Source organism: Cupressus sempervirens, chromosome 6, assembly GCF_028749045.1.
Source record: "Cupressus sempervirens isolate cs-2001-9-10 chromosome 6, ASM2874904v1, whole genome shotgun sequence".
In the NCBI taxonomy this organism is placed as follows: Eukaryota; Viridiplantae; Streptophyta; class Pinopsida; order Cupressales; family Cupressaceae; genus Cupressus; species Cupressus sempervirens.
Genome location: NC_143123.1, coordinates 49646737 through 49661929, shown reverse-complemented (window position 1 = coordinate 49661929; position 15193 = coordinate 49646737). Strand labels below are relative to the sequence as shown.

Below are 15193 nucleotides of genomic sequence, written 5' to 3'. Positions count from 1 at the left end.
GAGTAGAGGGTCTTTCGGATGGACAGCAACACTCCCTCAAGGAGACCTTCAAGGGTAGAAAGGTTTGCATACTAAATAAGGAAGATAATATTAGTTGGTGTGTAGCAGCCTCAGGTAAATACTTAGTTAAGCTGGGATATGAAATTTTGGATTCTAGGATGGATGAATGTTTTGAGGCAGGGGATATATGTTGGAGTAAAGAAATTCTCCCAAAGGCTGGCACATTTGCTTGGCTTGAATTTAAGGAAGAATCTTAACAAAGGAGAGAAGACGAAAATTTGGTTTTCAAGGCCCTACAAATGTTTTATGTGTGGGAAGTATGAGGAGAATGTGGATCGCTTATTGCTAAACTGTGATATAGCAGCAAAATGTTGAAGTCACTTGCAGGGAAAACTGGGTTGGATAGGACCATGGAGCCCCTCTCTCAAGGCCTTTTTCATTTCATGGCCGAGGGGAGGAAAAAGAAATTGTTTAGAATGCATTTGGAGAATTTGCCCCTCAGTTGTGATATGGGAGGTTTGGAAGGAACGAAATAGGAGGATATTTTAAGATAGATTAGAGACAATAGATCAGCTTTTAAAACGAATAGATCATTCTATTGAAGAAGCGGTAAATGCAGCAGTCTTTAGGAAAAATTTATCAAATTGTGTGTTAATAAACTCTGATAGGGCAATTCAGGATAAGTGGCTAGGGATTAAAATTGGAAAGGCTGGACATATAGGAATAGCAAATTCCAAAGCCAAGAAAAGGGAGGAGGCAGAGTGGGTAGCTCCTGAATTGGACTAGTTAAAAGTAAATTTTGATGGAGCCTCTAAAGGAAACCCGGGGAGCTCAGGTGCAGGATGCACTATAAAGGACAATTTAGGGAATATTGTGGCTTACGGAGCATTAAAACTAAAAGATGGGATAAATAATGAAGCAAAGTTCTAAGCTACATTGTTAGCCTTAAAATGTATAAAAAGATGTGGAGGGAGAAAAATTATTTAGAAGGAGACTCAATGGTGGTGGTGCAGGCAATGAGTAAGAATTCAATCCATGCATGGCACCTTGAAATTTTTTTGGAATCTATTATGGAGGAGTTAATTGATTTTGAGGAGTTTAAAATATGTCATGTTTTTAGAGAAGCAAATAGAGAGGTGGATGCTTTGTCAAAGTGGGCAGTAGGTTTAGCAGATGAAGGAAAGCCAAGTTTTGAATTTTGTAACCGTTGGGAAATTCCAGAGGTAGTACAAATTTAGTTTTTGATTAAATGATGACCTTTTTTAAGGCATGTCGAAGGGTTTGGAGAAAGCAAGGAATGATGACTGACATCATAAAGGACTGTTAGTAAAAGGAAGAGATTTGGAAGATCGACAATTATGATCTTCATTATGACAAAAGATGGCAACCAGCCTATTTGTTATGTGCGGAGAAATGATGGGACGTTGGCTTCAAGGGGAAGGCAGTCAAAAAGCATTATAAATTGATGATAGGAAAGTAAGTCTAATCACCTAAAACAGTAAACTGGAAGAAGGGAGAGTGACGGATTTAATAGCAGATGGAGGCGACATTTACCTTTCGAACAAATCAACAGCAAAAAGCCCTTTTTTGGACCAATGCAGGACAAATGGCTGAAATTGTTGTTAAAATGCTCAATGGCAGGAGTGATGAAAGCTGTGAAAGAGACAGTTGGAGAGCTTTTTCAAAATTCCACACATCATTGGAAGATCAACGTGGACACTGCAGCAATTATGATGGCGTGGGGACTGGAAATTGCAAGCCTAGTGGATGAGGTGAAATGGGTGATGAAAAACTTGTTGCTTGCTGATTTAATTGTGGGAATGGAATCCCTTTTAGAATGAGCTTGGCCGGGAAAAGGCTTTGACTAAAATGAGTGCTATGAAGACTATGAAGAAGGAATGAAAAGAGGGAGAGTGCGTTTACTGTGGTGGCATGGACAAAATTGGTGGCAAAAATTGAATGCTTCCTGGAGGAGAGTGGGCAAAGGGTTAGAGGTTTTTTCATAAACCACCTAAGGAAGAGGAGAAGTGTTGGTGCAAGAAGGATAAGGAGGATGGACAGGGTAAAATTCTTGGTGAGGGTGGAAGAATGATGAAGCAGAAGGGGAAGAATGGCAATTTTGTTTAGCATTTTTGTGGAGAAAATCGAAGACGTGTTTTAATTGGCTAAGGGAATTTTGAGGATGGCAATGGAACCAGGCAGTGAAGCAGATCAACTAAAAGAATAAAATGATAGTGTGATGGCAAGCCGTGGACGACCGGTAAACTGAAGCAGAGAAGTGAATGTAGGAAGATGGTCGTGACAAGGCAAGGGCCAAGCGACACTAGGGAAAAAGCGAAAATTGGGAAATCTCAAATGATGAACTTTTTGTTTTTGTTTCTTTTTTATTTATCCGATAAAGCCAAATTATTAATGGCTAAGATGTATTTGGGGTGGTTTTATTATGATAAGAGGTTGAGGGGTAGAGGATAGGTTACTTGTAAATTATAAAGGTTTCTAGTAAAGTAGAAGTATGTGAAAAGGCTGGCTTTTTTGAAGCTTGTATGTAATTTCGTAATGTTGATATTTCAATAATATATATAAAAAAAACTTATTACCGACCCAAAAAATAACCATCAAGCCCGGTAAAGGCAAATGTGATCAGGTTTAGAAACCTATGCTTGTATCAATGCAGCCGATAGCACTATGTTAGTGCTATTAGTGCTATCCTAATGACTTAGCATGGATCAACCATGGTAGGTCCAAGATTTAATTGATTCGGATTACGATAGGTAAGTACATTGTAAAAATAGTATAAAAATAATATGTATGTTAATGTATCATAATATATTTTAATATATAATATATATATTATTCTTATACTATTATATATTATGACATCAATATATATTTCTAATAAAATCAATGTTATCCGACATTTGCTATTAACATTAACAGAAGGAGGTGGAGGGAGACCCCTGACCCTCAGGTTGAGATACCAAACTAGTCGAACATGTTCATCTGGCAACTTTGCCTGGACCAGCTCTACCATCCCAGAAAGGGGAGCTGGTTTGGTGTTGTCACAAACAGAGGCCCACAACTTCAGTTGTTCTTCTGTTTCAATCTTGAGGGACTGTGATGGTTATCCAATTCAGATTGTTTTTCCTTTAGTGTGTGGATTTCTGACAGTTGTGTTTTGTTGTTGTCTGCTTGAGTTTTAAGATAGGCAATGTCAGAGAGGGCCAACTCAATCCTGGCTGTGATCACCTGGACAACATGTGCATTTGATTCTAACTGCAAACTCGTCTCTATCAAAACCATAGAGAAAGAGTGTGAACTGTCTCTGAAGATTTTGTTCTCATTTTCCAGATTAGCAATACAATCAATAAGGCACTGGTATGTAACAGGAGTTGTTGGAGGCTGTGGGACTGGTTCAAAACCAGACCCACCTTCAGACAAAGCAGCTATGAGTGCCACAGACTACGCACTACTGCCGGCTTGTATAGAACGAAGACCAAACCAGGAGAAAACTAGCACTATTACAGGCAGACAGACACCAGCAGCAGCCGAGCAGCAGGAAAGAACTGAAGGGATTTCCACATCACTCTCACAGCTCACAGAAACTGTCAACGGCAAACAAATGAAGTTCCTGGCAGGAGGCTGCAAGCTTACACCAACACCGGCAGAAGGGGCTAAACAGAGAGTCACAAAAAGACCAAGCCCTCCTTGAAAGGTGAAAGGCAATGCCGAAAAAGTTGAGAAGGAAGTCACCACAAGAAACAAGTTTGCAAGAGCCATATTGAAAATTGAAAGCAAATGTTCAGTCTCTCAAATCTATTCAAAAAGCTTGAATCCAAAGAAGTTGATAGATTGGAATAGAAAGCTTCAAAATCATTTTGAATTTGAATCAATTGAGGAACCCCAAGGCACCAAATATAGAAGCACAAAAGTTGAAAGGACATGTCATATTAAGACTTTGTGCAAAATGAATGCATTAAGCTGAATATAAGGAAGATAGTAGATTGGGACCAATGGTCAAGAAGCTCAAGGGAAAGCTTTTGCTACAAAGTCACACAACAAATCTATTCCAAAAGCTCCAAAGTTTATGCAAAACGAGACATATGTTAAAGATTATATGGAGTTGTATAGACTTAGCTTCTAAGTTGGTCACATAGAAAATGAAATACAAAAGGTCTCTTGGAGCATCAATGGATTGTGTCAAAACATTCAAGATAAAAGGGTTTTTCTTCATATACATTCATAGAAGAGCCCTACTAAACAATGCTCTGAGTAGATAGCTTGTCCCATAGACAACAGAGCACAGAAAAAGGGAAATAAGGATCTGAAAGATAGATCTACACACAGAAAGAAGTTGTATAACATGTGTGCAGAACCCTACATCTGAGCAAACTTCAAGCCATAGAGGAAGGTCACAAAGGAGGTAGCTTCAAAAGGACCTACTGCAAATAAACATGCCATTAGGCATTTGAGTTTCTATAAGTTGAGTGAGAAAAGGGTCACTGAAAATAGAAAGTGCACTTATAGAAGCTGTAGGGTAGAAGAATGAGGTAAAAAGCACAACTATAAAGAATGGAGAAAAACTGATGGCATGCAAAGAATTACTGAAATCAAAAAAATAAGATGACTGAACAAGGTTAAAAAGAGCATCTTCCACACCAAGTAAAAGTAAATGAATGATTGTTATAAGTATATAATTGATGATGGAAGCACAAATAACTTGGTGTTAATAGAAACAGTTTAGAAACTGGGAAGAAAATTATCACACACCCCAGACCATATAATCTGTTTGTTGCCAAAACAACAACAAATCACTCTAAAAAAACAATGCAAGGTTGCAGTCCGCATTGGAAGATATGTTACTGAGGTATGGTACAATGTAATCCTGATAGATGGATGCCATGAGTTGCTTAATAGGCCATGGTAATGCAACAAAAATACAGGACATAATGGGTGGAAGAACACTTTCACCATTACAAATGATGGCAAATGTTTAAGGTATTTCTTGGGAAGGTAGAATATAATCTCACAAGAAGTTAGGTAATGTTGGTATACAAGAAGTTAGTAATGAAGTGAAGGATCGTGGAATCCAATGTAGTAGTATTCAAGCCAAAACCAGAAGTTGTTAAGCGTCTCAAAAGAACAAAGAATTGTGCCATTATTCAAGAAGCACACAATGGTCATTGGTCGTGGATTTTAGCCATTATGAAGGATCTTACATTGTAGTGATTTGATGCCATAATCCGATTTGCACATAAGGCACTGTATGGAATAAGCCCAAACATGAGTGAAGGAAGTTTGATCAAAGAAAGTATAAGTCCTTGCGAAATACATGCACTGAAGAAAGATGGTGAAAGGAAAATGTACACTAACTCTAGTGTAATAGATAAAATTACCATTGAGTACCCCCTTTTGATTCAATGGATGGATGATCTCGTATATTGTTCAAATGGAGCCAAATATTTTCAAAGGTTGATTTCATAATTTTTTTGAATGGAGCTACATACTTTTCAATGGCTGATCTCAAAAGCAGCTATCATCATCTCAAAACCAAAGGAAATAAGCAGAAGACTACATTCAAGACAAAGGAAAGTTTGTATGAGCTGATGATGATGTCATTTGGGCTTGATAAATGCCCAAGTATTTTCATGAGGAAGAATATTCTCCTGACATCCTGATATAATATAATTGCCGTTACCTATAGTACAAAATTTAAACTTTAGCTAGTCCAAGGTCCAGAAAATCCAAACACTACTAGCAAATCAGCGACCAAAAATTAATCATGTTATAATTATTGGTAAAAAAAAAATTGAATTTTATTTTTGTAATTTATATAGATATAATTACATAAATGACATAAATACTAAATGCAGATATACACCAATTACTTAGCATTACAAGCGATCCAAAGTTTTGTTGCATATCCATACCTATCATCATAAACTCTGTCTGTATAACCTACTAATTATGTGACCATATTGATGATGATGGTACTAATAGTACAATTTGGGATTTGAATTCCTGAAGGCTAATTCATAAGTGAAATAGAAGATTTTTTCCTCGTCGTTGCTTGAGAATTTATTCCTTAAAGTTGTCTAAATGAAAAAAGCATTTTACTCCAAGCACATTTCTGCTTTAATTAAATTCATTCTCAACATTCAAAGTTTCTTTTGCAGATAGTTATTTTTCACGTAGATATTGTCATGGTATATTGCTCACTGTTATGTGATTATTGCAGGCATGATGCACAGCTTGTAAAAGATCTGTAACAGAGAGCTTCAGCTGGTTCTGAAATAGATTGATTTCAATAAAAATAAATGATAATGGAAAACACGGCAATTAATTCACATTAAAACTCACTATATATACTCCCATAATTTTTATCCTTAAAACGAGCACATAAAATGATAATCACTTAATTTAGAGACATCTTAGATTCTGAACCTAGATATGTAAAATATGTGCAAGTACATGAGCAAGACATTATAGAGCAAAATCGATCAGCACACTGGAAACCACCACTACCATAGCAACTTAACAGGAATTGTATTATTATTCAGTTTATAACTCTCAACCAGTGAGTTGGTGCAACGGCTACATGTCACATGTCATAATAACTATGTTAGTAAGCCATTTCAACATCCATGATATGAATTGACTCATAGACATATCACTATAGACAAAATTTTCACACAATCGATGCATTTACTAACTATTCAAAGTTAAGTGCAAATGTGAAAAAGCTTACCCCACAAAGAGGCACTGATGCAGTTCCAGCATGTGGTCCACCCAATGAGATCATATTTATAACCTGTCACAACATCAAATATTGCTTATATGAATGAATAAAGGAAGAAGCACAACGTGAATTAAATAACAGCAGATACAAAGTCCAATTTGTTATATTTATAATAGAAGGCACTTTTCCTTCTTGACACAGCAAAAAATGATGTTAATAATAAGTGTCATTCATTTCATTGGAAGATGTGTCCCTGATACTTATATCAGCGCTATCATCCATGGGATAGAGGTCTTTGATGATGCACACAGGGAGCTCCTCTCATCAAATGTGCAAAACCGAGCAAACAGAATTGCAACCAGGCAAAACTATATTTAAGTGCATCATTCAATCTTATAACTAGAAGTCTTAAAGTTGGAAATGAGATTGATTTTCTCTCTTTTTCTTATCTTAGCTATAAGGTGGCGAATATTTGGCGCTAAAACACCAAACCTTCAGAGGATTGCCATCTGCATATTGAGCCAGTCACGCAATGCTTTGGGTTGCAAGCACAAATCGACTATGTTTGAGTACATACGCTCCAAGAGGCGCAATAGATTGTCTGTGGAGAGGTGAGTAATTTAGTATTTGTTCACTACAACCTTCATCTTAGATAGAGATGGATTTTGGATAGTGACACCACCACAACCCACTAGAGGAGGCCAATCCAGAATATGATTCGATCACTGAGGCTGCAGATTTTGTCTTTAGTAACGAGCACCTTGAGTAGATTAACCAAGTAAATAGAGAGGTTGAGATAGCCATGGCAGAAGATGTCATGATCCAAAATTAGTATAAAATAGATGCACATGAACTGCTTGAATTGAAATCATCTCCTATCTCTAAAAATACATATCCTAGCCAATAATGTTAATCAATATTGTTAGTAAACAACTGTACATAGTACTTGTTCACTACAACCTTCATTTTAGACAGAGACAGATTTTGGCTAGTGACACCACTCCAATCACACTAGAGAAGGCCAATCCAGAATATGGTAGGATCACTAAGGCTGCAGATCTTGTCTTTGGTAATCAGGACCTTGAGTTGATCAACCAAGTAAATAGAGAGGTTGAGGTAGCCGTGGCAGAAGATGTCATGATCCAGAATTAATATAAAAAAGATGGATACATTCCCTATCTCTAAAAATATATATACTAGTCAATAATGTTAACCAATATTGTTAGTAAACAACTGTACATAGTAAATAAATGATATTTGATAATATTCAATAAACAAATGAAAAATAATAATCAGTGATTATTATTGTTAATAAAATATAAATGAAAATTAAATAGTACACATTCTAAATAATTAAATGTTAATATGATTCTAAGGACAATCTAAAAGTGGACTAAATGAAGTTAATTTCTATATAATATAATATGAAAATAATCATAAATAAGTTACATAACACAAAATAAATTACTTCCATTTAATATTATCGACTAAGGGAAGTGGTTGATGGAAAGAATTAGAAAATAGAATGTAGGAATTGACATGTCCGTAGTGAATTGGCCTGCCCAACCATCCCCCTAATATGCCTATTGTTATCTACCAAAATTGCACCCTGTTAAGTTTGCAGAAAATTTAACCTTTTGGAGTAACATGGAAACATTCCAAGGTTGTGGGTGAACCGTGGATGGAATGAATCTCCGGATTCTAGGCTGGCTTCCTATCTGGTAAATCACTTTACACTGCCTGAAATTTATTCTTTTTATGGAGGAAAAGGGAAGAAGGATAACAGTAAATAAAAATTCTAAATCCTAAGGGTGATGCACCAGAAAAGTATCCTTTGAGATCTAACATATAACCAGCACATAGTAAAACGGTAACAACGAAACTCCTTTGCACGACTCAATAATCAGAATCCTTGCAGCAATAACTGATAAGAAGGCTAAAATAACAGTTTCTAAAGGAGAATAAATTACTCACGATCTAAAACTGCTCTGTAACACAACTTTCAACCTGCAAAAGACTGAAAAAATCCTGTAGAAGGCATCAACATGACACACAAATACAGAAAAAAAAAAGGCACAAGCTAAAATCACTATCCAAAAGTGCTGCAAATCTGTATATCTCTCCGAATAATGGGTTACAAAGAGATCTCTACTACTGTCAGGAAGTCTGAAAACTCACAAAACAGCAAGACAGAGAAAAAGAAGAACCTCTACAAAATGAGCCTTCAACTCATACTTATCCACCTTTCACCCAACTGCATTTTGAAAGCCATAAATGTTGGGTCGGATTAAGCCCCAAAGGCCAAAATTCAGTCTTTGAAAAGACTCCAAAAGGTGTACAAAATCCCCCAAAAGGCATGGCTTGAAATATCTTCACAACTGCCCCTTATAAATGCAATCACATCTCCCAGCAGACTCCAAAAGATCTCCAAATTGCAATAACTCCACTTTAAAGACAAAAATCATCACCCTTATGACTCAACACTCAGTCATAATGATTTGCAAAATATCTGCTTTTAACTTTCTGACTCAGCAAAATATCTGTTTTAACCTTTTTGACTCAGCAAAATATCTGTTTTAACCTTTTTGACTCAACACTTAGTCATAATGATTTGCAAAATATCTGTTTTTAACCTTTTAAAAGAAAAGTAAACATTTATTTCTTTGCACAATAATAATTATTAAATGATTTATATTCCGTAAACAAAATATAAGGCATTTAATATTTATTAAATAATAATTTATTATAATATAGTTTATTCTTTTTGTTTTATAAATATTAATTATTTTATATAAAATATTAAGTGATAATATTTAATCACTTAACATTTTATCAGAATAATTAATATTTACTTAAAATAACAAAAATAAATTATATTATAATAAGTTATTTTTGCAAGAAAAAATGTTTAATTTTAAACCCTTTAAAAGAATTAAATAAAAATATAATCTTTGCAAAAAAAATTTAAAAAACACTAAGTATTGAGCAAAAGGTGAAAAAAGTGTTTTTGCTTTCCACGTATAACCTTCCTGCAGCAAGTCATAAAACCTTCCTACAATGAGTCGTAACTTTCCTGCAACATGTCACAACCTTCCTGCAGCAAGTCAAAAACTTCCTGCAGCAAGTTGAAACAGCCCCTGGATGCTGAGTAATCTCTTTCTATAATATTCGAAAGAACATTTTATGAGGTTCAAGCACGGGCTCATGACACTCATAAACTATCTTTCCGTGATTTGCATCTGAATTGAGGCTTGGTGAAAATTTGGATAACACCTATATAAAGCCAAAATGTGAGTGCTTAGAAACAAGGGCTTGGCGTATAAGAAAGTGATAAGAAATAAACATTAAAACTATCATTGGACTGCAAACCACATAGGTTAATGGTCAACTATCATTAAAGATTCGAATTTGATGTCTTTTTCATTACTAAGGCTTACGATGGAAAAAGTACAAAAATTAAGGAAACAAGAACCCAAAAAATAGCTCACATGTGAGGTAAGTCAGGAAATCAAATAAATTAATGGAGGGATTTTCTTTTACCTTGTTAATACTTGGGTCTCCCTTTAGACAAAGGGGCACATTCGACAAAATTATGGGATCAAATAACAAAAAAGATCAAAAGAAAAATGAATTCTTGGAAAGGAAAATGGCTCTCCTTTGCGGGTAGAGCAATGATGATAGAATATGCCCTTTCAGCACAACCTATTTATCAATTATCTTGTATTGATTTTCTCGAAAAAAATAGGGAAGAAATCAATAGTCTCCTTAGGACTTTCTTTTGGTATGGAATAGGGGATAAGGAAAAAATTTCCCTATTAGCTTGGGACAAGGTATGTAGAGTGAAAGATGAGGGAAGTGTAGGGATCAGGGATATCAAAATCCAAGGTAAAGCTTTAGGAGCTGAACTAATATGGAGAATGTATAAGAATCCACACCTCAAGCAAGCAAAGATCCTATTAAACAAAAATTTGAGCAATACTGATCCAATCAGCATTTTCACAGAGAAATCACTGCCTAGAGGATCAAGAATCTACAACTTCATGATGGATTGTAGATCCTCCATCTAGGATAGACTAACATTTAACTTGGGGATGGGGAAAGAAGCTCTCTTCTAGCAAGACTCTTGGGGAGGATATGGTGCTTTGGAAAAGGATGCTGAACTAGCCCAATTAAGGTTGACTCTTGAAGATAGATGGGGAAAATGTAATGTCCCCACTAACTAGGGCATTAATACCTGCAAAACCCATGTTAGAATATATACAATAATAAAAATGCATCTCACTATTCTACCCTCTATCCTAACCCAACCTTAAAGACATCTCTAGATCGGGTTACCTAACCCTTAGTTATTCAACTGTCTTTTCTAGAGTGTACCCTTTAAGGTTCACATATGCATATGTTGACACCATTAGAATATTCATGTCATTACACTTACTCAAGCATGTTGGTCGGATGGAGATAATTCTCGCATACCAACATTATAGAGGTTGTATCTATTAGGTAGTGTTTGGTCAAATGGGTGTTACACCCATCTCTGATAACAACACTTACATCCATCTCTGTTGTGTCAACCAAACAGGGAGTAATACCTATCTCTCATACTAACACTAAGAGTTTGCCATTTACTTCATCGTAATTGCCAAATGGGAACGAACCCATCTCTAATACAAAAATACGTGAAGCAATAAACTTGGATCATTACATGACATTCACAATGAAACATTGTTTGGATCGATTATTTTCCATAAGAATTATATTCATTTATTATATTGTATATCAACTCTATATATCAACGAACATAATACCATTCTCATAAGTTTATATAAATGAAAATTTATATAATTAATTACATACAATGATACATATGATAATTACAAAATTGATATTAACAACAATAATTAAATTTATAAACATATCTTTAAAATATACCTTCACCTTTGATGGGGTCCACGTCCTCCCTAATGTCATTGCCTTTATTAACTTATGATAGTGTCAATGCTCACTGTATTCGTTGATAAATGGATGCCACGTGAGTGGTAATTATGATTCGCAAACCCTCCAATTATATGTTGATTTGTCCTTCATATTTCATGCACGCGTTTCCTTCCTTCTTCGACGTCACACTCTATAGGCCTACTGACTAGACCATACTTGTCCTATGCTCGCAAGATTCTTTTAAAAATTGATGATTCCCTTGTAAACCTTCGTTGTTTTTGATGTCGGTAAACTTCCTATCAACAGGTCTACGTGGATTATATTAAGCAGGATGAAAGTCCATATTCTTAGACCATTTTCGTACCTCTTTGCCTTGACACCCGATTGTACTTTTAGTACATGAGTGCATCCTTTGATTCATCGCACCCTTTAGCGTTCTTATATTTAGTTTGGTTAAATACATAGTTTACTTAATATTTAAATTTATTATTGGGTTTGATATATATGTTTATAGTTTCATAAATCATTAGTATATGGATTGATTATTTATTCTTTAGTAATTATTTGAATTACTAATATATTCTATCAAGTCATTTATAAATAATTAAATAATTATTTTATTACAATCATTTAGATAATTTTATCAATATTTATTGTAATTGGGCTATCACAAAAAAGGATTTATAGATTATGTGATCTTTGAGGATGGACGAAAAGGTTGGAAATGTAAGGAGTTTACGGACATGAACCTCCCACCTAAGGAAGTGGAAGATCTAAAAAGAACCTTATCAAGCAAGAAAGTAACTTTCAACTTTGGCAAGGACAAATTGATGTGGAATAGAAGCAAGAGCGGGGAATACAACTCAAAGGAGGGCCATAAATTCCTCAGATCTCTCCAAATGTGCACAAAGTGCTCCCTCCCTACAACAATATGTTGGAATAAAGCATGTTTGCCTAAGGTAGGATTTTCCACCAATCTAGTTTGAGATCAAAAGGTCCTTACCTGAGAAAGATTTAAGAAAATGGGATGCCAAGGCCCAAGTGGATGTCCTTTATGTAACAACCAATTTTCCTAGGTCTTAATTAACAACTAACATACTCAAAGAAATACAAATATTACTTCATTTTCATAGAAAGACCGTTAAATCAGTTTCGTTCATATGAAAGAGATTGACAGTTAAAATCAATTAAACAAAATTTCATAACTAAGAATTGAAATACCATAAATGAATTTTCTATGGAATTTAAAATCCACATACCATGGAATTTGAACCAAGAAATCATTATAGGGATGCTTCTGCAATCACCCAAATTAATCCACAAATAGTACTATAACAATATCATATAACGACTTCCATCCAATACTCCTATATCAAAAATCAAATGACAATTATCATTAAATACCACTGTATAAAATTAGGGCATCTCATACCACTGTATCAATTAGGGCATTGATTACCATTGGATCATTTAGGGCATCAGATACCATTGTATCAATTAGGGCTTCAGATGTCACTGTATCATTTAGGGCTTCAGATGTCACTGTATCATTTAGGGCTCTAGATACCAGTGTATCATTCCTTTCCTTCCAATGCCTTCTGTGGCAATAACATAAGATTAGAAGATATTCTTCTATTTATTATTCATATAAATGAAAGGTTGATATAACAATTCATCAGATAAATCTGTCTCTCGCAACTAAATGTAAAATAACTGTAACGATGACATACCTCAATTAATCTTACCTTAGTCTTGCCTATACATCATAAAAGCAAATTTACCCATTTCCAACAAACATTTGAATTCGCTTAATGTTTGTCTATTGCACTTCCAACAACTTGTGGAGAGGTGAAACATTGTCAAAGGCTTAACCACCCAACCTCAAACCATAACTTATCCCCACACAATCTTTAACGAGAAAGACCCTCCTTACTCGGAATTAGACTTGGAACATCTGTCATCTACTGAGCATCTTGGTATTTAAACACACCATTTGACTTGACAGGAGGAGGATACAATTAACAAGATCATGCATGAGCTATTAAATAATTCAAACTAAAAATGATAAACATTGTTATGTCATATCTGATTTTGTTTCATGTTATTGCAGATTCTTTTCTCTCATGTCATCACCCATTTCCTTGGCTACAAAGCCAAGTGAGTCCCAAGTGTTCGAAATTCTCAAAACAACCGGTTCTTTCTGTTGATTCTCAACTATTTCATAATTAACATATATCCCAGCTTATCACAATCTGTGATTTGAGAGATTATATTCTTTAAAGATTTCAGAATTGATTGTTTAATTTTAATAGCCATTGGCATAAGGATCCATACTATGGTTACTTGTTATCACCTGCCATGAACAAGGCTAATTTAAAGAAGTTCAATCTATAAATTCAAACAAGATATCATCATGATAAATACTGAAACTTGCTGCAATCTGCTCTATGCATAGATTCGCTGCTTAGTATGCTTATCAAAACTGTGTCCAAAAGGTTATGTTCTTGAGACTATTTGGAAAATATCATTGGATAGTATATTTCATTCCAGATTTTAATGCATTTGGAAATAAGCTTCCATAAGGGTTGTATCTAATTATTACGAAAGTTTAAGGAAAAAGGACTGATAATAAGGACATTGAATAAGTAGCATCTCATATTGATTCTTGAAAATAAATCTGAAATGATAAATATCTTAGATGCCTAACTGGCCGCTTTGGAAAGTAATAAAATAATATGGTAATGTCATAACATGACCTGATGTAATCACTAGATATGCTTGAACACCCTGCAATTTCGAATTGGAATCTACTCCTCTTTTGTTGCTGACATATTAATGCAGACTTACTCCAAGGTCTGAGTTCTTACAGCAGAATTACTATTGCAATTGGATGCATAGACTGAAAGTAAATAAAAGGAATTTCGGCTCACGGGATTATGTGGATTCAATGCTGAAGATGTTAAAAGAGCAATGAACGCAGTAGAAATGGAATGCTGATGGTAATATAAAATAAGAAATGCAGTAAAAAGTCAAGTTGAGATATGCGGAATATCATTCAATGAAAGAGACTCAACGTTAAAGCCATCGAGCATAAATAATAAATGCCGAACTTCATAGACGGCTTAAGTTAAAGGAAGGTCGTGCCTTCTTGGCTTCCGCTGGTTATATAACATATGTCAATTCGAATACAAAGTATTAAATCGATTTATCATGCCAACTGTTAATCGGTTAAAAGCAAGAATATTAAAATGGAAAGAATAGAGTTATAATGGATATGTTGCACGCTTGGCCCCTCCTTAGAAAGGATAGTATCTATAGCTCTCTATGGATATCTACACCTTCCATAGTGCTATGGAAATTATGGAAGAAACGCAACCAAAGAAATTTTTAGGATAAGAAGATGAATGTAGAACTGTAAAGTTTTCTACAAATTTTGATTGATCAATTCTAAATATTAAGCCTTTACCCTTACTAAAGATGGTCTTTATCAATACCAGATGGTCTATTGAATGTTCTTGCTAT

At 34.9% G+C, this 15193-nt stretch overlaps 1 protein-coding gene across 2 annotated transcripts in view; it reads right to left on the bottom strand.

Annotated features, from left to right (window-relative positions):
- Positions 1–15193, bottom strand: part of LOC149551071 (uncharacterized) — a 183225-nt gene that overhangs the window by 33358 nt on the left and 134674 nt on the right. For both annotated transcript variants that reach the window (XM_089786652.1, XM_089786653.1), the window contains one exon: positions 6746–6808. In XM_089786652.1, coding sequence (XP_089642778.1) covers positions 6746–6808 — 63 coding nt within the window. The remainder of the gene's footprint in view (positions 1–6745; positions 6809–15193) is intronic.